Source organism: Melospiza melodia, chromosome 11, assembly GCF_035770615.1.
Source record: "Melospiza melodia melodia isolate bMelMel2 chromosome 11, bMelMel2.pri, whole genome shotgun sequence".
In the NCBI taxonomy this organism is placed as follows: Eukaryota; Metazoa; Chordata; class Aves; order Passeriformes; family Passerellidae; genus Melospiza; species Melospiza melodia.
This window is the reverse complement of record NC_086204.1, coordinates 30095232-30119529: the sequence shown is the minus strand read 5'-3', so window position 1 is coordinate 30119529 and position 24298 is coordinate 30095232. Positions and strand designations below refer to the sequence as shown.

General features: G+C 45.5%; 1 protein-coding gene across 1 annotated transcript in view; it reads left to right on the top strand.

The window, feature by feature from the left end:
• The window catches only part of JAK1 (Janus kinase 1), a 55077-nt gene extending 31309 nt beyond the window's left edge, over positions 1 to 23768 (top strand). The window contains exons 6-25 of the mRNA XM_063166278.1: positions 945 to 1108; positions 1209 to 1542; positions 3075 to 3248; positions 6461 to 6618; positions 8828 to 8951; positions 10103 to 10289; positions 11742 to 11848; positions 13881 to 14027; positions 15753 to 15840; positions 16811 to 16938; positions 17264 to 17399; positions 17697 to 17848; positions 18622 to 18772; positions 19068 to 19162; positions 19357 to 19549; positions 19753 to 19877; positions 20269 to 20441; positions 20783 to 20900; positions 21155 to 21265; positions 22650 to 23768. Of these exons, the coding sequence (XP_063022348.1) occupies positions 945 to 1108; positions 1209 to 1542; positions 3075 to 3248; positions 6461 to 6618; positions 8828 to 8951; positions 10103 to 10289; positions 11742 to 11848; positions 13881 to 14027; positions 15753 to 15840; positions 16811 to 16938; positions 17264 to 17399; positions 17697 to 17848; positions 18622 to 18772; positions 19068 to 19162; positions 19357 to 19549; positions 19753 to 19877; positions 20269 to 20441; positions 20783 to 20900; positions 21155 to 21265; positions 22650 to 22751 (2967 nt within the window). The 3' untranslated portion in view covers positions 22752 to 23768. The remainder of the gene's footprint in view (positions 1 to 944; positions 1109 to 1208; positions 1543 to 3074; positions 3249 to 6460; positions 6619 to 8827; positions 8952 to 10102; positions 10290 to 11741; positions 11849 to 13880; positions 14028 to 15752; positions 15841 to 16810; positions 16939 to 17263; positions 17400 to 17696; positions 17849 to 18621; positions 18773 to 19067; positions 19163 to 19356; positions 19550 to 19752; positions 19878 to 20268; positions 20442 to 20782; positions 20901 to 21154; positions 21266 to 22649) is intronic.
• Positions 23769 to 24298: the final 530 nt, after the last annotated feature.

The window sequence follows — 24298 nt, the reverse complement described above, 5'->3', positions numbered from 1 at the left end:
TTGTCCCATAAAAACTGTGGGATTCTGCTTTAAAAGGCTCCTAAAATACACGTTATGTATCCTGTTAGTACTGGAAGGGTTTTCTTTTTGCTGCTGCCTGGTGGAGAGGAGAGGATTTGCTGCATGGAGGAGTAAATCCTCTTTCCCAACCCAAAAATGATTTTATTTTTATAGATATTTTCTTCTAAAGTGAATTTTTTGTGTTTCTAGACGCTCTCAGTCACCTTTTGTGGGAGACTGGGGCTGGAGAGGAGCAGCAGCAGAGGGAATCTGGCAGGGCTGGGTCCTTTTAATGAGGTTTTTTACTGGTTGGTGTTAAAGATTGATAAACATTTACTGATAACCCCGTGGTGATAAAGATTGATAACCTCTCTGCAGTTTTGCTCTCCTCTTGTGCTTTCCAAAGGATTTTTCAAACCAGAAGCTGTCAGGTCTCACCAAAAAAATGAGAAAATTCAGGTTGATGAAAGAGCAAATTGAATGCACAGAGGAAATCCCATTTACTGTTGGTTCTGAGTAGAATTCCTGCAGGATTTTCACACTGGGAACCACAAGGAAGGAGAATTCCAGGGAAACATTAAAGCAATGAGGCACAGAAATGTCTTTGCTCTTTGATAACCAAACACTTTCCAGGCTGTCCCAGAGCAGGGCTTGGCTTGGAGATGAATCCAGGACATGCTTTGGATGGGAAGGGCAGGGATAAAGCAGAGGCACAAAGTTGGTTTTGTGGAGCAGAAAATAAATATTGAAGGTACTAAAAGGGGCCAGGATGGTGATTTCTGTAGTTCATTTTTAAAAAATGAATTTTTGGTGGGCTGATGTATAAAAGAAGGGGAGGAGTTTCCAACTTCTCCTTGCCCAAGGATCCTGGGATGAATTCCTGGCTCAGGGACAAACTCTGGGGAAGACCAACTGGGTAATTTGGGATTTTTTGTTCTGTTCAGGGCCAGTATGACCTAGTGAAGGGCCTGGCACCCATCCGAGACCCCAAAAACGACCAGGAGGTCCATGAGATAGAGAATGAGTGTCTGGGGATGGCTGTCCTGGCCATCTCCCACGATGCCATCAAGAAAAATGTGAAGCTGCCAGAGCTCCCCAAGGACATCAGGTGAGCTGGGATCCACCCTCCGTCCCTGCTGCCTCTGCTGCTCTCCCAGGAGGAATTTAATTTAATTTAATTTAATTTAATCCCTTGCTTCTCCTCCCAGTTACAAGCATTATATCCCCGAGACTCTGAACAGGACCATCAGGCAGAGGAATTTCCTGACCAGGATTCGGATCAATAACGTTTTCAAGCATTTCCTCAAGGAGTTCAACAACAAAACCATCTGCAACAACAGCGTCTCCCCCCGGGACCTGAAGGTGAAATATTTATCCACCATGGAGGTCCTGACCAAGTATTATGGGGCAGAGATCTTTGAGACCTCGTTCCTGCTGATCTCTGCTGAGAATGAGATGAATAAATTCAACTGTGGGGACAACGAGAAGTACGAAGTGATGGTGACGGGGAACAACGGCATCCAGTGGAGGCTGAAGCCAAGTGTGAGTACCCTGAGGAGTGGGAATTCAGGGGGATGTGGGGACAGGACAGCTGCTGAAAGGTGCCTGTGGGCTTCAGACACAGCTTTGTGTTGGAGGGGCTTTTACAGGATGGCAGGATTATCCAGCTTGGAAGAGGATCAGGGAGTTCCAGCCCAAACCCCTTTTTAGGCTTAGTTTGGAGACCAGACCAGGCTCAGGACTTTTATCCAAGACTGAGCACTGGACAACCTCTGTGGGCAGCCCTTTCACCAGGAAAATCAAAGACCCCATGAAAAACATCCCAGAATTAAATAAATTTATTCTAGGCATTAGGATACATTATATTCTATATATTATATTATTAATATATTATTATTTTTATAATTAATTATTTTATATTATGCTATACATTAATTTTATAATTTATATAATACTTTTATTGTATAATTTTGACTAATAGATCGTGAATTGGTATTACTATTCTAGAATGAATTTTTGGTTTAGAGCAATTGTATTACAATACATTATGTTCTATATTTTATATTGTTATTGTACGTATTAATTTTAAAATTTATATAATTATTCTATAATTCCAACTAAGAAATAATTAATATTACTATTCTTGAATGAATTTTTGGTACAGAGTAAATGTATTAGAGTACATTGTAGTCTATATTTTATATTATTATATTTACGTTATTCTATGATTTATATTATTTTTATAATTTCTATAATATTTCTATTCTAGAATTCTAATTAATAAATAATTCATATCATTATTCCAGAATGAATTTTTGGTTTCGAGTAAATGTATTACAGTACATTATATTCTGTATTTTATACTCTATAATGGAGTTTAATGTTATAATTTTTCCAATAATTCTGTTCTAAAATTCTAATTAATAAGTAATTAATTTATATTACTGTTCTAGAATGAATTTTTGGTTTACAGTAACTGTCTTGCAATACATTATATTATATATTTGACATTATTATTCTATAATTTAGATTAATTTTATACAACAACTATATACAACTATATTTTATAGTTGTATATAGTTTATACACAACTATAAAATATAGTTGTATATAGTTTATACAACAACTATATAAATCTAATTAACAAATAATTACTTTTATTATTCTATAATTAAGATTAATTTTATAATTTATATCATAATCATTGTCTATAATTCTAACCAATAAAGATTTTACATTGCTATTCTAGAATGAATTTTTATTTTAGAGCAAAACCACTGTGCTAAACATGTTTTAACTGAAGCTTTTATCCCAAATAAAATGAATTTTTATTTTAGAGCAAAATGAATTTTAGAGCAAAAATGAATTTTTGTTTTAGAGCAAAACCACTGTGCTAAACATGTTTTAACTGAAGCTTTTATCCCAAATACCTTTGCAGCCTGTCCAGACAGAGAAAGAGAAGAAGAAGAAATAAAGATTTTATATTGCTATTCTAGAATGAATTTTAATTTTAGAGCAAAACCACTGTGCTAAACATGTTTTAACTGAAGCTTTTATCCCAAATACCTTTGCAGCCTGTCCAGACAGAGAAGGAGAAGAAGAAGAAATCCGATGGCAAAGGCAAAAAGGAGGAGGAGAAGCACAAACTGCGCGAGGCGTGGAACAGCTTCTCCTACTTCCCTGAGATCACCCACATCGTCATCAAGGAGGCCACAGTCAGCATCAACAAGCAGGACAACAAGAGGATGGTGGGCATGGCCAGGAGGGCTCAGGGAGCATTTCAAACCCTCACACTGACTTTGTGCCTTCCCCTCAGCTGGGGCTGCCTCAGCGTCCCTGGAGCCTGGGCTGCAGTCCCTGCTGGGTCACTTCATTCCCTGCTGGGACATTTAATTTAATTAATTCCCTGCTGGATCACTTAATTCCCTGGTGGATCATTTAATTCCCTGGTAGATCATTTAATTCCCTGGTGGGTCACTTAATTCCCCGCTAGATCATTTAATTTCCTGCTGGATCATTTAATTAATTCCCTGCTGGATCACTTAATTCCCAGGTGGATCACTTAATTCCCTTTTGGATAAATTAATTCCCTTCTGGATCATTTAATTCCCTGCTGGATCATTTAATTCCCTGGTGGATCATTTAATTCCCTGGTGGGTCACTTAATTCCCTGGTGAGCATTTAATTTCTGCTGGAACATTTAATTAATTCCCTGGTGGATCACTTCATTAATTCCTTAGTGGATCATTTATCATTTGATTAATTCCCTGGTGGATCACTTAATTCCCTGGTGAGCATTTAATTTCTGCTGGAACATTTAATTAATTCCCTGGTGGATCACTTCATTAATTCCTTAGTGGATCATTTATCATTTGATTAATTCCCTGGTGGATCACTTAATTCCCTGGTGAGCATTTAATTTCTGCTGGATCATTCAATTAATTCCCTGCTGGATCGCTTCATTAATTCCTTAGTGGATCATTTGATTAATTCACTGGTGGATCACTTAATTCCCTGGTAATCATTTAATTTCTGCTGGATCATTTAATTAATTCCCTGCTGGATCACTTAATTAATTCCTTAGTGGATCATTTAATTAATTCCCTGCTGGATCATTTAATTCCCTGATGGGTCACTTAATTCCCTGGTAGATAATTTAATTCCCAGGTGGATCATTTAATTCCCAGGTGGATCACTTAATTCCCTGCTGGATCATTTAATTCCCAGGTGGATCATTTAATTTCCTGCTGGATCATTTAATTAATTCCCTGCTGGATCATTTAATTAATTCCCTGCTGGATCACTTAATTCCCAGGTGGATCACTTAATTCCCTTTTGGATAATTTAATTCCCTTCTGGATCATTTAATTCCCTGGTGGATCATTTAATTCCCTGGTGGGTCACTTAATTCCCTGGTGAGCATTTAATTTCTGCTGGAACATTTAATTAATTCCCTGCTGGATCACTTAATTCCCAGGTGGATCACTTAATTCCCTTTTGGATAATTTAATTCCCTTCTGGATCATTTAATTATCTGCTGGATCACTTAATTCCCTGCTGGATCACTTAATTCCCTTTTGGATAATTTAATTCCCTTCTGGATCATTTAATTCCCTGCTGGATCATTTAATTCTCTGGTGGATCACTTAATTCCCAGGTGGATCACTTAATTCCCTTTTGGATAATTTAATTCCCTTCTGGATCATTTAATTCCCTGCTGGATCACTTAATTCCCTGCTGGATCCTTTCCCTTCCATGGGGAGCCAGGCTGAGGTTGGGCACAAGGTGACAATTAAGGGACATTTTGAGTGTAAATAACACCAAATGTGCTGGACTTGACACTGGGCACAGCAAAAATGGTGCTCAAAGTGGGTGAATGCAGCTGTGTCCACACTGGCACAGAATTTTCCCTCGCAAATTCCATGAGGAATTCCAGAATTTGTGACAGTGGAGCCAGGACAGGGAGGGCAGGGAATGGCCACTAAATCCCAACCTCCTGTAGCCAGAAGTGGCTGATGGATATTCCTCATTAATCCAAATATTCCAGGGATGCTGCAGCATTCCTGGTGTCCTGACACCAATATTTTATATTTATTTTTAGTGTATTACTAATATCAGTAATAGTGTCTTGTGCACTTCACTGTGTGCAGCCAATGATAAATGAGACCATCAAAAAGTTTTTACAGACCAAAAAAGAGGATGAGACGTGGAAAATGGATTTTAAAGGATTTCAAAACCTGACAGAAAGCTCCCACAGTTTTGTACGTTTGTGTGCAAACTCTGAGATAAAGTGTGCTGATTAGGAATGCCATAGAATAAAGATGGCATTGTTGAGAGAGAATGAACTAGAAACAAGTTTCAATAAGTTTCAAAAGACGGCCTTGCAAAAACACCAGATATTTTAGAGAATTAGAGCTGTGAAAAATGCATTGTAGCAGGAGAATGTGGGGAAAAAATATAGGTGATTGGTATTAAATATAAATAAAAATATAGGTAAAATATAGGTGATTTCTGTTCAATATAGGTAAAATATAGGTAAAAATATAGATGATTGGTGTTAAATATAGGTTAAAATATAGGTTAAAATATAGGTGATTGGTGTTAAATGTAGGTAAAAATATAGGTAAAAATACAAGTGATTGGTGTTAAATATAGGTAAAAATATAGGTAAAATATAGATAAAAATATACGTGATTGGTGTTAAATATAGATAAAAGTATAGGTAAAATGTTGGTAAAAATATAGGTGATTGGTGTTAAATATAGGTAAAAATATAGGTGATTGGTGTTAAATATAGGTAAAAATATAGGTAAAATATGGGTAAAAATATAGGTGATTTGTGTGACATATAGGTAAAAATATAGATAAAAATATAGGTAATTGGTGTTAAATATAGGTAAAAATATAGGTAAAAATATAGGTGATTGGTGTTAAATATAGGTAAAATATAGGTAAAATATAGGTGATTGGTGTTAAATATAGATAAAATATATGTAAAGATATAGGTGATTGGTGTTAGAAGTATTAGCAGCATTATGTGGCAAAAGTTAATTTATAAAAACATTTATAAGGTGTTGTAACCAGGAAATAGATTCTGATAGAAAGGTGTAGAGTTTTGCATCTCTTATGTATCACCCTTCAACGAGACTGATAATGGAATAAAATATTTTTGAACTTTTTTAAAAAAACCTTTTTTTGTTGGGTGATAGCATCCTTATGTTGCTCTTATGTGTAAGATTGCACCTTATGTATGCTCTTCTCTTTGAGCCTTCCTGGCAGTGAAAATTCCAGGACTTTTAGGCCTTTTTCTGCTTTGTTGCCGTTCAGTTGAAGAACCTTCACTTAAGAGCAAGGGATAAGCTGGTCCAACACATCCCCAAGGTTTTGGGAGGAAATTTGAAGTGTTTTAAAGGTGAATGGTGCGTGAGGAGCCGTGCTGATGCTGTGGCTGTGCTGGCAGGAGCTGCGGCTGGGCTCGCACGCCGAGGCGCTGTCCTTCACCTCGCTGGTCGACGGCTACTTCAGGCTCACTGCAGACGCCCACCACTACCTGTGCACGGACGTGGCTCCTCCCCTCATCCAGCACAACATCAAGAACGGCTGCCACGGCCCCATCTGGTCAGTCATTCATTCATTTTGGGGTTATGGGCACATCTGGTCAGTCCCTCCTGCATTTTGGGGTTATGGGCCCATCTGGTCAGTCCCTCCTTCATTTTGGGGTTATGGACACATCTGGTCAGTCCCTGTGCATTTTGGGGTTATGGGCACATCTGGTCAGTCCCTCCTTCATTTTGGGGTTATGGGCCCATCTGCTCAGTCCCTCCTGCATTTTGGGGTTATGGGCCCATCTGGTCAGTCCCTTCTACATTTTGGGCCCATCTGGTCAGTCCTTCCTGCATTTTGGGGTTATGGGCCCATCTGGTCAGTCCCTCCTTAATTTTGGGGTTATGGACACATCTGGTCAGTCCCTCCTGCATTTTGGGGTTATGGGCCCATCTGGTCAGTCCTTCCTGCATTTTGGGGTTATGGGCCCATCTGCTCAGTCCCTGTGTATTTTGGGGTTATGGGCACATCTGGTCAGTCCCTCCTGCATTTTGGGGTTTATGGATCCATCTGCTCAGTCCCTTTTGCATTTTGGGGTTATGGGCCCATCTGCTCAGTCCCTCTTCATTTTGGGGTTATGGGCCCATCTGGTCAGTCCCTTCTGCATTTTGGGCCCATCTGCTCAGTCCCTCCCGCATTTTGGGGTTTATGGATCCATCTGCTCAGTCCCTCCTGCATTTTGGCATTATGGGCCCATCTGGTCAGTCCCTCCTGCATTTTGAGGTCATGGGCCCATCTGCTCAGTCCCTTCTACATTTTGGGCCCATCTGGTCAGTCCTTCCTGCATTTTGGGGGTTTTGGGCCCATCTGCTCAGTCCCTCCTTCATCTTGGGGTTCATGGACCCATCTGGTCAGTTCCTCTGCATTTTGGGCCCATCTGGTCAGTCCCTCCTTCTTTTTGGAGTTTATGGACCCATCTGCTCAGTCCCTTCTTCATTTTGGGCCCATCTGGTCAGTCCCTTCTGCATTTTGGGGTTTTGTTTTTGATAATTCCTCTCATGGTGAATCCACTGAGGAAATTTGGGTTTGGGTGAGTGGCGGTTACCAAAATTTCATTTTATTAAAGGAAAAAATGAGTGTTTCTCTCCTTTCTCATCTATAAACTCAGTGTTTCTGCACTAAAGGAGTGTTCTGAGAGTTTTCTCCATGGACACATGGGAATGTTTCAGATAGAGAGTGGAAGTGTCTCTACACTCACCCCAGGAGTCTTTGGATGGATGAACAAAGCCTTGGGTTTTTAAACACCTAAAGGAATTCTCCTCCCTCCACCCACTTTTGTGGCTTTTCCCTTTATTGGGAAAATTTTGATTCTTATTAATTATTTTATTTTAATTTATTATTTTTATTTTATTCTTATTCTCTTTATTTTTATTTATTTATTATTCCCTTTATTTCCCTTTTTTTCCTTTATTTCCTTTATTCCCTTTATTCTCTCTACTCCCTTTATTTAAGCTGCAAACTGTAGAAATCCAGGAGTTCACCTGCACAGTGTTGGATGCAGAATTCCAACCTTTATGGCTTTCCCCTTTATTGAGAACATTTTGATTCTTATTTATTATTTTATCCATTTTCTTTATTTATTTTTATTTTATTATTATCCCCCTTATTGTTATTTATTTATTATTCCCTTTATTCTCCTTTATTTCCCTTTATTTCCCTTTATTTCCCTTTATTCCCCTTTATTCACTTTATTCACTTTATTCACTTTATTCCCTTTATTTAAGCTGCAAATTGTAGAAATCCAGGAGTTCACCTGCACAGTGCTGGATGCAGAATTCCAACCTTTATGGCTTTCCCCTTTATTGAGAACATTTTGATTCTTATTTATTATTTTATTTATTTTAATTTGTTTTTTAATTTTATTATTATCCCCTGTATTGTTATTTATGTATTATTCCCTTTAATTCACTTTATTCACTTTATTTTCCTTTATTTCCCTTTATTCCCTTTATTCACTTTATTCCCTTTATTTAAGCTACAAACTGTAGAAATCCAGGAGTTCACCTGCACAGTGCTGGATGCAGAATTCCCTTTATCAAATCCTTCCTCCCTTGCTCTGTGCAGCCCAATGTGAGCCATGCACCCTTAAATCCCACTGTAATAACAAAATCAATATTTCCAGGTTGCTGTTACCCCCCAAGCAGAGGTTTGCTCTCCTGTCCCACCCCAAAATGAGAATTTTGGCTGCTCCTTGCTGTATTTCTCCCTCTCCATTCCCTTCCAGCACGGAATATGCCATCAACAAGCTGAGGCAGGAGGGCAACGAGGTGGGCATGTACGTGCTGAGGTGGAGCTGCACCAACTTCAACCACATCCTGATGACTGTCACCTGCCTGGAGGGCTCAGAGGTACAGGCAGGGATCTGCTCCCAGCAGGAATCTCCTCCCTGGGGATGGGGATTGTCCTCAGGGCACCCACCCTGAGCTCTGGGCAGGGAATAGGCTTTTCCTCCCAGCCCTTTGTGCCTTCTCTCCAAATGGGATTAATTAAATCCAGAGCAGCTTCATTCCTCCCAGTCAGACTGTGCAGGGACATGATAAAAATAGAGAATTTTAAACTCCTGACATGGAGAATTTGTCACTTCACCTTGCCTTGAGCATGGTTCAGCTTCCCTGGAGCCTTTCTGGGCATGGATTTAATTCCTTTCATGGATTTTATTCCCACACCAGCCTCAGCTGGAAGCCTGCAGCTGGCTTGGTGGTTTGGGAGGACATTTAAAGTGTTCACACAAGAATAATAATAAATAATAAATTAAATAATACATAATAAATGAAGAAGTAAATAATAGATAACAAATAATAAATAATAACAAAATAAATCCTTCTCTTAGCAAAAAATGGTCATGGAATCAGTGGTGAGTCAGGAAGGGATATTTGATACTGGGTGTATCTCCTGTAGATTTTTTTTTAAAAAAAAAGTTGATCAGCTCTCTGTTTTAACAGTAAAACAAGAAAGGAATTTTGTCTTGGAAAAGGGGGAAGGGGGAGGTGACCCAAAGCTGCAGAGGGGAGATCCTGAGAGCTCCTGGGATGGGGAAGTTCAGGAGTTCAGCCCTTCCCCAGTGAAACTGGAGGATCTCAACACCAGCTGAAATCTCGTTGAGCAGTCTGGGGCGGGAGAGGGAGTTTTGCTATTTTTAAATTGAGATTTTGAAACCCTGCTCTAGATTCTGCAATTCTTGACCAAACAAAGAGAAAATTTCTCCAGAAGAGGCAACGCTTCTGCATAACCTCAGGCTCTGCAGACAAACGAAAAGAAAAGCTGTAATTTGAGCTTTGATTGCATCTTTATGTTGTTGCTCTTTTTTTGAGCCTTCCTGGGAGTGAGAATTCCAGGAATTTTAGGGTTTTTTCTGCTCTTGCAGTTTGATTAGAGGACCTTGACTTAGGAGCAGGGGATGAGCTGCAGTGATGCCAAAGTTTTGGGAAGCTTTGATGGCTTTACAAACAATCCCTTCACTCCAGTGATCCTATTTCCTTTCTTTTCCCTCCACCCCCAGGTGATGAATAACTCAGGCCCCTACAAGAACTTCCAGATCGAGGTGAAGAAGGGGGGGTACTTCCTCCATGGCTCCAACAAATCCTTTGCATCCCTGAAAGACCTCATGGACCACCTGAAGGGGCAGATCCTGCGCACAGACAACATCAGCTTCACCCTCAAGAGGTGCTGCCAGCCCAGACCCAGAGGTAGCCTGACCTTGCAGGGTTTTCTTGTTGCAAGGGATCAATCTCCAGACTCCTTTAGTGTATTTTTAGTGCTGTATCCTGGTGTGAAGCTCTTAAAAAAAATCTAAAGATTTTTCTTTCTCTGGGGAGGATTTTTGTCAGATGCCGTGGGCAGGTTTGAGGAGGGGAAAAGAGGGTTGGGATCTCCTGGTTTGCTCTCCCTGTGAGCTGCTGTTCAATAACTCATCTGCACCAGGCAGCAGGGAAGGGTTTTGGTCCCTAAACTGATGTCCTGAAGAGCCTGGTGGCAGGAAATCATCTGTGAGGTGCCATCTGAGGGACAATGGGGCAGCTGTTGGGTGCTGCCAGCCCTCTCTGGAGCTGTTTGCTATGAACTCCGAGCCTTGCACTGGGTTTGGTGTGACAGAGGAGGCACAGTGGGGTGATTGTGCTGAGCTGATAATGGTTTCCTGTTAGAGCAGGGGAATAACTGAGCCACATCAATCACCTGCTGCTCTGGGGCTTTGGGAGAGTCCCTGAGCTCTCACTCTGCACCCAGAGCGTGGATCAGGCTCTGGGGCAGGGGCACTTCTGATATTTTGGTTACATTTTGATGCCTGGATTTGGGATAAAATGAAATAAAAAGGGTCAGGGAGTTGACTGTCCACTTCAGCTCCTCCCTGGCTTTGGTTGCAGCAGGATTCAGTGCATGTTCCCTGTTCTGTCCCTTCCCTGGTGGGTTTTTTTTTTCTTCTTTTTGAATATTTCATCAGATATTCACAAAGAAGTGCAGGGGATGCAGGACTGAAGCAGGGTGTGGTGATTCCTGGTGACTCCAGAATTCCAGAGGATGATTTAGCCCCAGTGCCAGGTTCTGCTCACAGCAGGAGGAAGGCCAGATGCCCACTCACATCCCAGTCCCAGTAAATAATGCCAGGAGGGCAGAATTCATGTGCAGAACTTGTGCATCTGCCCTGCAGCAGTGGGAAGTGGATTTTTGAGTCTGTTCCTTCTGCCCATTCCCCATCCCCAGCTGAATCCCAGTGCCCTGGGAGCACTGTTGGTGCTTGCCAGAGTAGAGGGAGTTTGGAAGGGGATGAAGAGGAAATGAGATTCCCCCTTGCACGCTGCAGAGGAGATGGCCCTGCTGTAGGAGGGGATAGAGGATGTTTTATTCCATTTTATCCCATGTGCAGCACAGGTATTGTCTCTTTCAGTCTTTGTGCAGAAAAATCTGTTCAGTTGTTCAAAATCACCCTGATCTGGCTGATAATAACTCTGTATTTAAATATAAACATGAAACTGTGCTTTAGTGATTTCTCTGTCAAATGAGGAGCAGAAATCAAGGCCAAGTTTCTCTTTCCTTCCTTTTTTTTTGGGATTTTAATGCTATTCCATCCATGCTGGTACTGGGAGGGGGGAATGCAGTTTCTCTGGAAAGCTTTAAGGATGTTTTCTGCCCCTGCCTTGCAGAAATCTCCAACCTGCTGGTGGCCACCAAGAAGGCCCAGGAGTGGCAGCCAGTGTATCCCATGGGGCAGCTGAGCTTCCACCGCATCCGCAAGGAGGAGATCGTGCAGGTGGGAGCCTGGGGGCCATGAGGGAGCCCCAGAACCTTGGGGGGTCATCCAAAGCTTGGAATCAAACCCAGGGTTTGGCCTGAGACCTTGGGAAAGGCTCCCAGACTGAGGGGCCAGAAGGGAGAATGTGGGTTTTTGAAATAAATGTGTATTTTTAAAGCAGAGACATGTTAGGCTAAATAAAAGAAAGTTCAGTTTAAGATATAGGAAAAATAAAAGTAGTTCCAGGTGTAACAAGGAGTTTAGAATGCAGGTTTGCTATTGTAGGTTTGCTATAACATGATTGGCTAAGAAAGCTCACAGGAGTCCATAAGACCATATATTTGAGGATTGGGTCAAAAGCATAAATATCCTTGTGGGCAGTGTTTTATTGGTTAATAAACCCTTAAAAGGATTGTGACTGGAGGGCTTGTGACCCTCTGAGCCATGCAGTGAAGATGTGAGCCCAGCTCACCCTTCCTGCCTGTGGAGAAGATAAGAAAAACAAATCCCATCATCTGAAGCAGCTCAGAGGTCCCATCTCTAACTCATCCAGAATCCCCAGGTGCTGAGCTGCCCTGGGAGCCACGCGTGTGGCTGTCCCTGAGCCCTGCAGGGACCCCAAACCAGCCCAGCTGCCTGCCCTGCCCCTCCCAGCTCCCCTCAGCAAACTGCAGCTTGATTTATTTTTTATTGATTTGTTTGGATTTAGGCCTCTGCTGGCAGAATCCTGCTGCTTGTATGGCTTTGTGTGGACAAGGAGGAGCTCAGGAGTGATGCCTTTCACTGGAAATGAAATTGATATTTAAGTTTTCTAATGGAAAACAGGGGTTTTAAAGGGAGTCTTAAGAGCTGGCTTGTTGTGGGTGTATTTTTTAAAGCCTGATTTACCAGAGAAACAGAGGTTTGAGACAAGATTCTACAGTAAAAAAGGTGAAGTATTCAAAAGCTCTGAGCAGTCAGAATTGTGTGTTTAAGCCACCCCAAATTTTCAAATTTCCCCTTGTTTGTAGTTACTTATTCATGAACCTGAATGAACCTCAGCAAACACACAGGGCTTTGAATACACTTAAATCAGATTTAATGTTGCCAAAAGAGCTCTTAAGTCATGCCCTTGGCTGCTTCTGTGAAATAAAAAGATATTGGGGGTTTTTTAGTTGCATCACTGCAGACAGAGATTGGGTTTGGGTTGGTGTTTACAGTCAGCATCCTGCAAAAATATCCCAAGGCAGGATGTTATTTTGGAGGAAATTGCTTCCCCAAACAAAGCCTTGCAGTGAAATATTACTTCCTCTCACTTTTGGAAACACATTAAAGATCACCTCAGCAGCACTTCGTGAATAAGAGCCCCAGCTGTTGTTTATTCTTTTGTTTAGTCTGGGAGTGCTCAATCCCAGGGAACCTGTTGGGTGATGTGGAGGTGCAATATCCAAGGGATTCACATGGGGAGGATGCTCAGATACCTCAGGGTTTGGCTTTTCTCTTTTCAGACTGTGTCAGTCTGGGCTTCACATTCAGGGATGCTGAGCTCTGTGCACAGAGCAGGGAGACAAAACAATTCCTGCTCCAGCTGGGCACCAAGGACAAATGACCCAAATCTCAGCCCAGGAGCACAAACACCGTGGGCTGGAGAGAGAAAAACAAGCAGGGTGGGACTGCAGGGGCTAAAGCTGGGATGGGACAATGAACTGCAAGGTGCAAATGGAGCAGAACTGATCCCAGGGACAGAGCCCGTGCCCGGCCGTGCATTTTGGGGCCATTTTGGTTCATCTTGGGTGCAGCCCTGGCTGGGCTCTGGTGCTGCCCAAGGTGGGTCCATGGAGGAGATGCTGTGAATAAATCCCTGCTTTATTCTGTGACTCTGCCCAGCCTCTGCTTTGGGGCAGCCTGCAGGAGGCCCCAAGCTCACTGAACAAAAGCAGCTCCAGTCATTGGGTTCTCACAGGAACAATTTCAGTCTGTAGCCAGATCAGACAGAAAGAAGTGCAGATTCCAGTAAATATTTGTGTAAATCTTGTTGCTTCCTGCCTGACAAACCCCTGCTGTGTCTCAGGGAGAACACCTGGGGAGAGGCACCAGGACCCAGATTTACTCAGGGATGCTCAGCCTCAAGGATGATGAGAACGAGGGGTATCAGAACGAGAGAGAGATCCGAGTCCTGCTCAAGGTCCTGGACCCCAGCCACAGGGACATTTCCTTGGCAAGTTTTTTCTTTTGTCTGTCTTTTCTTTAATATAAGCCATAAAATATTGATTAATTTTGTTTTGTAAATTATATAGAGATATGTGAGATAATGACATAAGTTATTATTACTAACATTTTTAATTACAAGTATAAAGAAACGTCAGAGTAAAATAATATGTGTAATAAAGAAGAAACTAATAGTAATTAGGAATTAATTAGATAATACACATAATCGATAACACATGTGAAATTAGATAATTATCAAGTATTAAAGCATTGTATGTTATCTTAGAGTCTGTAACAGTTGCTAAATTTTAAATTAGAGAATTAGAAAATTATGTCTAAATAACAATTTTCTAAGTTCTCTTTAAAAACAAATTCAGTAATTATATTAATACAGTTAAATTATTAAGCTAAAGTGACTTAAGTATTATTTTGATTTAGAAAACAACTAGGCTTGTTTTCAGATACCTGATGAAGATAGAACTAAAGTGCTGCTGTTCTGTGTGTGTGCCTGACCCAGGAGTGTTTGTGTGCCTGACCCAGGGCTGTCTGTGCTGCTGTTCTGTGTGTGTGCCTGACCCAGGGCTGTCTGTGCTGCTGTTCCTGTGTGTGTGTGCTGACCCAGGGCTGTCTGTGCTGCTGTTCCTGTGTGTGTGTGCCTGACCCAGGGCTGTCTGTGCTGCTGTTCTGTGTGTGTGTGTGCCTGACCCAGGGCTGTCTGTGCTGCTGTTCTGTGTGTGTGCCTGACCCAGGAGTGTTTGTGTGCCTGACCCAGGGCTGTCTGTGCTGCTGTTCTGTGTGTGTGCCTGACCCAGGGCTGTCTGTGCTGCTGTTCCTGTGTGTGTGTGCCTGACCCAGGGCTGTCTGTGCTGCTGTTCTGTCTGTGCTGACCCAGGGCTGTCTGTGCTGCTGTTCTGTGTGTGTGTGCCTGACCCAGGGCTGTCTGTGCTGCTGTTCTGTGTGTGTGTGCTGACCCAGGGCTCTGTGCTGCTGTTCCTGTGTGTGCTGACCTAGGGCTCTGTGCTGCTGTTCCTGTGTGTGCTGACCCAGGGCTGTCTGTGCTGCTGTTCCTGTGTGTGCCTGACCCAGGGCTGTCTGTGCTGCTGTTCCTGTGTGTGCCTGACCCAGGGCTGTCTGTGCTGCTGTTCTGTGTGTGTGTGCTGACCTAGGGCTCTGTGCTGCTGTTCCTGTGTGTGCTGACCCAGGGCTGTCTGTGCTGCTGTTCCTGTGTGTGCCTGACCCAGGGCTGTCTGTGCTGCTGTTCCTGTGTGTGCCTGACCCAGGGCTGTCTGTGCTGCTGTTCTGTCTGTGCTGACCCAGGGCTGTCTGTGCTGCTGTTCCTGTGTGTGCCTGACCCAGGGCTGTCTGTGCTGCTGTTCCTGTGTGTGTGTGCCTGACCCAGGGCTGTCTGTGCTGCTGTTCTGTCTGTGCTGACCCAGGGCTGTCTGTGCTGCTGTTCTGTGTGTGCCTGACCCAGGGCTGTCTGTGCTGCTGTTCTGTGTGTGTGTGTGCCTGACCCAGGGCTGTCTGTGCTGCTGTTCCTGTGTGTGTGCCTGACCCAGGGCTGTCTGTGCTGCTGTTCTGTGTGTGTCTGTGCTGACCCAGGGCTGTCTGTGCTGCTGTTCTGTGTGTGCTGACCCAGGGCTGTCTGTGCTGCTGTTCCTGCTGCTCAGGGTGGGTTGGGCTCACGGGTGCAGCTCAGGAGCAGCAGCTGGAGGTGTTTCTGCCCTTTCCCCAGGCATTCTTTGAGACAGCCAGCATGATGAGACAGGTGTCCCACAAACACATTGTGCTCCTGCACGGCGTCTGCGTGCGCGACCTGGAGAGTGAGTGATGGACCTGCTGGGGACATGGGGACAGGGGATGGCACCTGGGGGGGACACGGGGACAGAGGATGGCACCTACCAGGGACACGGGGACAGGGCTAGCACCTGGAGGTGCTAGGGAGGGACATGGGGACAGGGAATGGCACGTGGGAGGGACACAGGGACATGGCTGGCAGCTGCTGCCTCAGGAACTTCCCAGGGTGGAGCTGGGACAGCAGAGCAGCTCTAAATAATTCTCCCAATGAATTTCCCTTTCCAGTTCTGTGTTTGAGCCTTCCCTAAGGCTGGAATGCCAGAGGGGCAGGGGCAGTGTGCATACAAAGCACCCCGTGAAATTTGCACAATTAAATTTATTACATTTACTGCAAATATACATTCATTCGTATGAAATAAATGTTTATTTGTGATATTGGTGCATATAAAGCATGTACACATTTATATGTATACCTTTTGTTTATACATATAAAATATAAATATGCACATAAAAAATGTAAATGTATACCATAAATACACCTTTATGTGAGTTCTCTAAGCCAAGGCATTCCTAAGGTTGTGGAGTGGGCACCAGAAGGAGAGCAAAGCTTTAGAAAATTAAAAGACAAATTGGTTAATGCCCCAGCCTGAGCTCTTCCAGACTCAGGAAAGGAATTGGAGTTACATGTGGGCGTTAAACAGGGCCATGCTGAAGGAATTTTGGTACCAGAGCACGGGGCAGCCTGTTGCTGATTTTTCTGAGCTGTTCTGTGCATTAAAATTCCACCTCTGGAATGCCTGGTTCCAGCTTTAATGTTCATTTGCCACACAAAGCCCCTCAGCCTTTTAATCTGGACTCTGAGCACTGAAAGAAACCTTGGGCAAGGTGAAATAAAAACATTTTCCAACATTTTCCATTGGGCTGGGAGGTGTGAACACAAATTCCATTACTCCAAACAACTCGTTGCAGCACTGACTTTCTGCACCTCCTCTGCAGATATCATGGTGGAAGAGTTTGTTGAATGTGGGCCTCTGGATCTGTTCATGCATAAGAAAAGTGAACTTCTCACAACCCCATGGAAATTCAAAGTGGCCAAACAACTTGCAAGTGCCCTGAGCTACCTGGTAAGAGACACATTGGCAGAGGCACTGGGGCCTAGCTGGGAATACATTTCTCCATCAGGAAAGTCCTATAATGGGAACACTCCATCTCCCTACTCCTCCTTTCCTTCTCTTCCTCCAATTTCTTCCCAGGTGTAATTTTGGATTTCAGCTCAGTATATTTCAGAGATCCCCTGTGGTCTGGATATCCTGGAGCACTTGCAGGGCTCCAGTTTCTTCCCTGTTCTAATTTTGGATGTCAGCTTGGAGCACTTTAGAGATCCCCTGTGGTGTGGAAATCCTGGAGCTCTCACATCCCTCTCACTGTTCTTTCCCTGCTTTTGTGTAGGAGGACAAGGATTTGGTGCATGGCAATGTGTGCACCAAGAACATCCTGCTGGCCAGAGAGGGCATTGATAGTGAGTATGGGCCCTTCATCAAGCTCAGTGACCCAGGAATCCCCATCACGGTGCTCTCCAGGCAAGGTATGGCCAGGAATGGCATTTCATACAAATACACTGTATTTGTGTGTATCAGGAATCATCTTCCATGGATCTGCACATACTCAGTGGCTGTTCAGAGCGTTCATTTCTCTTACAAAATGTTGTGTCCAGTGAGATGAGACAGAAGGGATCTGTTTGTGGATGGCTTCAGGCTTCACGAGCCTGTGAAATCCTTCTGCAAACAGGAATTTGAGAATCAAGAAACAGGACAAGTTCTGCAGCTCCAGTTTATTTCAGACAAGGATAATTCAGTGTTTCCCCCTGTGATTTTCACCCCAGAGCGTGTCGAGCGGATCCCCTGGATTGCTCCTGAGTGTGTTGAAGATTCCAAGAACCTCAGCATTGCTGCAGACAAGTGGAGCTTTGGTACAACCCTGTGGGAAATCTGCTATAATGGAGAAACTCCTCTGAAAGAAAAGACCTTAGCAGAGGTAAAGCTGTTACACAAACTTGGGTCCATCCTCTTGAGCCCTTCAGTTTTCCCCTTGTCCTGTCCCTCCATCCCTTGTCCCCAGTCCCTCTCAGCTCTCCTGAGCCCCTTTAGGGCCTGGCAGGGGCTCTGAGCTCTCCCTGGAGCCTTCTCCTCTCCAGACTGGACAATCCCAGTTCTCCCAGCATTTCTAATCCCTGTGTCCAGTTAGAAGCTGAGTGAGATTTTCCCAAACATCTCTTGTTTCTTTTGGATTGATTCCAAAGGGTCTCCCAGGGGACACTGCTGCTGTTCAGTGCAGTTTAAAGAACTGGGGTCCCTCTTGCTGTGCCCTTCCTGCCTGTGGCCACAGCTCTGCAGGGCTGGGAATGCCCATCCCAGCCTTGTCCCTGGAGCTGGGACCTCCCAGGGCTGAGGAGCACCCAGGGTGTCCTTGGCAAACATTTCCTGGTGCATAAATAACTGGGAAAACCTGGCAGGAAATGATTCCTGAAAGTGAATTCAGCACATTTTGAACACTTCATGGGTTAAGTGGTTGCTCCAGACCCAGCACAAGAGGAATTCTCTGAAGATCCAAGTTCCAGCTGAGCAGGGGGATTTCCTTGGCAATGCCCACACTGAAATAAGGATTTCATGGTCACATCCTCTGATGTAGAATCACAGAACTGCTCAGGTCAGAAAAGACCTCAGAGATCCTGGAGCCCAGCCAGTGCCCAGCTCAGAAGTGGGAGCTGTGGAAGTTAAAACTGCTGGGATGTGTGTTTGCTCCCACAGAAGGAGAGGTTCTACGAGGGGCACTTTGTGCTGGCCACGCCGTCCTGCAAGGAGCTGGCAGACCTGATGAAGCAGTGCATGAACTACGACCCCCACCAGAGACCCTTCTTCAGGGCCATCATGAGGGACATCAACAAACTGGAGGAGCAGAGTAAGGCCTGGGACACTGAGGGAGGGATCGTGGAATCCTGGGCTGGAGGGACCTTGAGGAGCATCTCCTTCCAACCTTGTGGGAGCTGAGGAGCTGCTCCAGGGTGGGAAGGTCACCCAGAGAAATCTGGGTGTGGAAGCAGAGGCAGATCCAGACTGGCATGAGGGATGGAGAATTGCCTGTCAGAAAGCAGGTGGGATCTAAGGAGGGAAAGGTGGGACAGTGGGAATGGAGCGAGGATGCCTTGGAGTGTCAGACCAGGCAGGAATCTGACCTGGGACGTTTTCCCCCCCAGATCCCGATATTGTCTCGGAGAAGAAACCCGTCACCGAGGTGGATCCCACCCTCTTTGAGAAGAGATTCTTGAAAAGGATCCGGGATTTGGGGGAGGTAAGAGCAGTGTCACCCCCAGACCACAGCCAGTGCTCCTGGCTGTCCCCACAGCCCCTGCTGTGTCACAGACACCCAGATCAGTGCCTGGCTGTCCCCACAGCCCCTGCTGTGTCACAGACACACCCAGATCAGTGCCTGGGTGTCGCTGTCTGAGCGTTGTCCTCAAGGATGCTCCTTTCTCTCCCTCCCAGGGCCACTTTGGCAAGGTGGAGCTGTGCAGGTATGACCCAGAAGGTGACAACACCGGGGAGCAGGTGGCAGTGAAATCCCTGAAGCCAGAGAGTGGAGGGAATCACATCGCTGACCTCAAGAAGGAAATTGAAATCCTGAGGAATCTTTATCATGACAACATCGTCAAATACAAAGGGATTTGCACAGAAGATGGTAAATCTTGCAGAATATTAACAATTATATGGGTTTTCCTTTAGAATTTATACATGTCCTGCCTGGAGCAGGTTTTCCTGTGCATTGGCTCAGGGATGGATGATGGGAATGAGCTGTGGGAGGTTTAAAATGCTGCTGGTGCTCTGGGCTTGTACCAAAGCTGTTGAGAAGGGTCTGCAAACCAAACATGCTCTGTTTTCTAGGAGGAAGTGGGATTAAACTCATCATGGAATTCCTTCCCTCTGGGAGCCTGAAGGAGTATCTCCCACGGAACAAGAACAAGATCAATCTCAAGCAGCTGCTCAGATATGCAGTTCAGATCTGCAAGGTGAGCTGGGCCTGAGCCTGCAGCTCCATCAGCTGGGTGAGGGGGATGGAGAACATCAGCAACAAACCCATTCTCCTGCTCTGTCCCCAAGGATCAGAATCCTAAAGCAATCTCTCCCACGCATTGGGTGCCAGTGGCACAAGGATCAGCTGGGGAATGATGAGGAGGTTCCAAAGTTTACTCTGAAATGTTCCTGTGGGAGGCTATGAGGATCAGGAGGGACGGCAGCACTTGGAAGGTGCTGGCAAGAGGAAAGGAGCGAGGTGAAGTCTAAAGGGATGGAGATGAGAGTGCAGAGCACGGTCAGGAAGCAGTAACTGGAGAAAAAGGGATTAAAGTACTGGAGGAATAAAGGAGAAGGAAATGAAAGGCTTCTTTTCTCCTCTCTCAGGGCATGGACTACCTGGGCTCCTGTCAGTACGTGCACCGTGACCTGGCAGCGAGGAATGTCCTGGTGGAGAGTGAGAACAGGGTGAAGATTGGGGACTTTGGGCTCACCAAGGCCATCGAGACAGACAAGGAATATTACACTGTCAAGGACGACCGCGACAGCCCCGTGTTCTGGTACGGCCTGGGCACAGGGACCCCTCTGCTCCTGCACTCCCCAGGGTTCTCCTGGTTTTATAAAAGGCCTCTTGTGGTGTAAAGATACACCAGGACATACACCAGGAAAAGGCACCCAGTGAACTGTTCACTCACCTCTTGTGCTGTTTATTTCTTCCTGCACTTCACATTTCCCCACTATTTTGGGTTGGGTCTTCTTGCTTTCACTGTGGAACACACCTTATGTATTACTGTTTAATTTATGCGCAAGGCTGACCAACACAGCTGTGTCTGTGGAGCTGCTCAGGCTGTGTGGGCAGGGCTGGGCCCCCGGGTGTGACGCTGTCCCCTCGTGTCCCCAGGTACGCCCCGGAGTGTTTGCTGCAGAGCAAGTTCTACATCGCCTCCGACGTGTGGTCCTTCGGGGTGACGCTCTATGAGCTGCTCACCTACTGCGACTCCGAGTGCAGCCCCATGGCCGTGAGTGCCTGCTGGGACAGAAACAGCTCCCACAGCTGCTTCAATCCCTTCATTTAAATAATGATTACTGGTTTGGGCAACAAGAGCAACAATCGCCGAATTGCGGGCTCATTTGGGGCGGGAGGGACCTTAACGCTCATCTCCTTCCACCCCTTCCCTGGGGAGAACCTTCCTCCAGGATTGCCCTGGGAAACACCCAGGCTTGTCCTGGCAGTGGGGTCAGGCACTCCCAGCTGAGCCCACTGTCCCCACAGGAATTCCTGAAGATGATCGGCCCCACGCAGGGACAGATGACGGTGGCACGGCTGGTGAGGGTCCTGCAGGACGACAAGAGACTGCCACGGCCACCCACCTGTCCTGAGGAGGTGAGGGAGGGATGGGGATGGAGGGATGGATGGATGGATGGATGGATGATGGATGGATGGATGGATGGATGGATGGATGGATGGATGGATGGAGGGATGGATGATGGATGGATGGATGGATGATGGATGGATGGATGGATGGATGGATGGATGGAGGGATGGATGATGGATGGATGGATGGATGATGGATGGATGGAAGGAAGGATGGATGGATGGATGGATGGATGGATGGATGGATGGATGGATGGATGGATGATGGATGGATGGATGGATGGATGGATGGATGGATGGATGGATGGATGGAGGGATGGATGATGGATGGATGATGGATGGATGGATGGATGGATGGATGGAGGGATGGATGATGGATGGATGATGGATGGATGGATGGATGGATGGATGGATGGATGATGGATGGATGGATGGATGGAGGGATGGATGATGGATGGATGGATGGATGATGGATGGATGGAAGGAAGGATGGATGGATGGATGGATGGATGGATGGATGGATGGATGGATGGATGATGGATGGATGGATGGATGGATGATGGATGGATGATGGATGATGGATGGATGATGGATGGATGGATGATGGATGGATGGATGGATGGATGGATGGATGGATGGATGGATGGATGGATGATGGATGGATGGATGGATGGATGGATGATGGATGGATGGATGGATGATGGATGGATGAATGATGGATGGATGGATGGATGGATGGATGGATGGATGGATGGATGGATGGATGGATGGATGGATGGATGGATGATGGATGGATGGATGGAAGATGGAGGATGGATGATGGATGGATTATGGATGGATGGATGGAGGGATGGATGAATGGATGATGGATGGATGGATGATGGATGGATGATGGATGGATGGATGGATGGATGGATGGATGGATGGATGGATGGATGGATGGATGGATGGATGGATGGAGGAAGGAAGGAAGGTCTGTCCGTCTGTCCCTGCTGGACACAGGTTCAGCCTCAGAGGGGTGACACTTCCCTGGCCACTCAGGCGGGAGAACCTTCAGGAGTGCTGGGAAAGGCACTGCCAAGGTTTTCAAGCATTGTTTTAAGATGTTTTTGGTATCAGCATTCCCAAGTCCATGGTGTCCCTTCAGAGGGAGCAGGGACTTGCTGTCGTACCTGGGTCCATGGAAATTCCTTGGGAATCCTCCTGATTTTGGCAATTCCTGGGTGCAGCTCCCCAGGTGGAACTGCCCAAAGCCCCTGCTCAGGTCCCTGCTGACCCTGCCCTGCACCTGAGGTGTTTCTGTTCATTCAGGGAGATTTTGCTCCACTGTTTTCACTGGCAAACCCCAAGAAATGTTTGATGCCTTTAAAACTGTCCCTGGTTCTGTTGCCAGGTGGATCAGCTGATGAGGAAGTGCTGGATCTACAAACACGACGAGCGCACCACCTTCCACAACCTGATCCAAGGATTTGAAACAATTATGAGTAAAATGTAAATAATTTTTTTAATCCTGTCAGGACTTTAAATGCCCAGCAACCTCTCTATGCCCAAGGCTCTTACTTTTTTTTTTTTTTTTTAAACTCCTGTAATTTGTACTCTGGCTGGGCTGATGTGGTTATAAAGGATTCTTTTGCCAACAGATTGAAGAGTTGGATTAAAAGAATTTAAAAAGTTTGGGCAAAATGAGCTCCAGCTCCCTTTGCTGCTGTTCTTGCAGGGCAGTTTTATCCTGCTCTGATTCTGGCTGTGCCACAATTGGAATTGCCCTGCTGGATGATGTGAGCTGGGAAAATCCACTGCATTTCTCAGCTCCAACCTCAGCCAGTGGCTCTAAAAGGGCTCAATTAATAATTATAAAGTTGGCTGACAAAATATCCTTCACATGCACTTAAATCCTAGTAACAAACAAAACAACTTTGGCATAAAAATACAGGGGAAGTGAAATTTTCAGCTCTTTATAAACCCAGCAGGCCCCAGTCCTGAGCTCTTACAGGTATTTAAAGAAAAGTGTTCATAAAAACCACCCCAGCAGCGTGGAGGGGTGGGCACTGTTGTGCATTTCAGTGAGAAGCCCAATTTTGGGATAAATAATTTGCTTTTCCTAACTCCACTCCCACATTCTTCCCCTGGAGCCCCCAGCCTGGGTGAACCCCTGGAGGGGTGAATGTGCATCCCTGGAGCTGAGGGAAGGAATTCCTGGAGCTGGGAAGGAACCCAGCCCATGCCCAGAACCTGGAGGGGATTATCCCAAAGGAAAAGGCCTGGGCACCCAGGATTATCCCAAAGGAAAAGGCCTGGGCACCCAGGATTACCCTAAAGGAAAAGGCCTGGGCACCCAGGATTATCCCAGAGCAAAAAGGCCTGGGCACCCAGGATTATCCTAAAGGAAAAGGCCTGGGCACCCAGGATTATCCCAGAGGAAAAGGCCTGGGCACCCAGGATTACCCTAAAGGAAAAGGCCTGGGCACCCAGGATCATCCCAAAGGAAAAGGCCTGGGCACCCAGGATTATCCCAAAGGGAAAAGGCCTGGGCACCCAGGATTATCCCAGAGGAAAAGGCCTGGGCACCCAGGATTATCCCAGAGGAAAAGGCCTGGGCACCCAGGATTACCCTAAAGGAAAAGGCCTGGGCACCCAGGATTATCCCAGAGCAAAAAGGCCTGGGCACCCAGGATCATCCCAAAGGAAAAGGCCTGGGCACCCAGGATCATCCCAAAGGAAAAGGCCTGGGCACCCAGGATTATCCCAAAGGGAAAAGGCCTGGGCACCCAGGATTATCCCAGAGCAAAAAGGCCTGGGCACCCAGGATTATCCTAAAGGAAAAGGCCTGGGCACCCAGGATCATCCCAAAGGAAAAGGCCTGGGCACCCATGATTATCCCAAAGGAAAAGGCCTGGGCACCCAGGATCATCCCAAAGGAAAAGTTCTGGGCACCCAGGATTATCCCAAAGGAAAAGGCCTGGGCACCCAGGATTATCCCAGAGGAAAAGGCCTGGGCACCCAGGATTACCCTAAAGGAAAAGGCCTGGGCACCCAGGATCA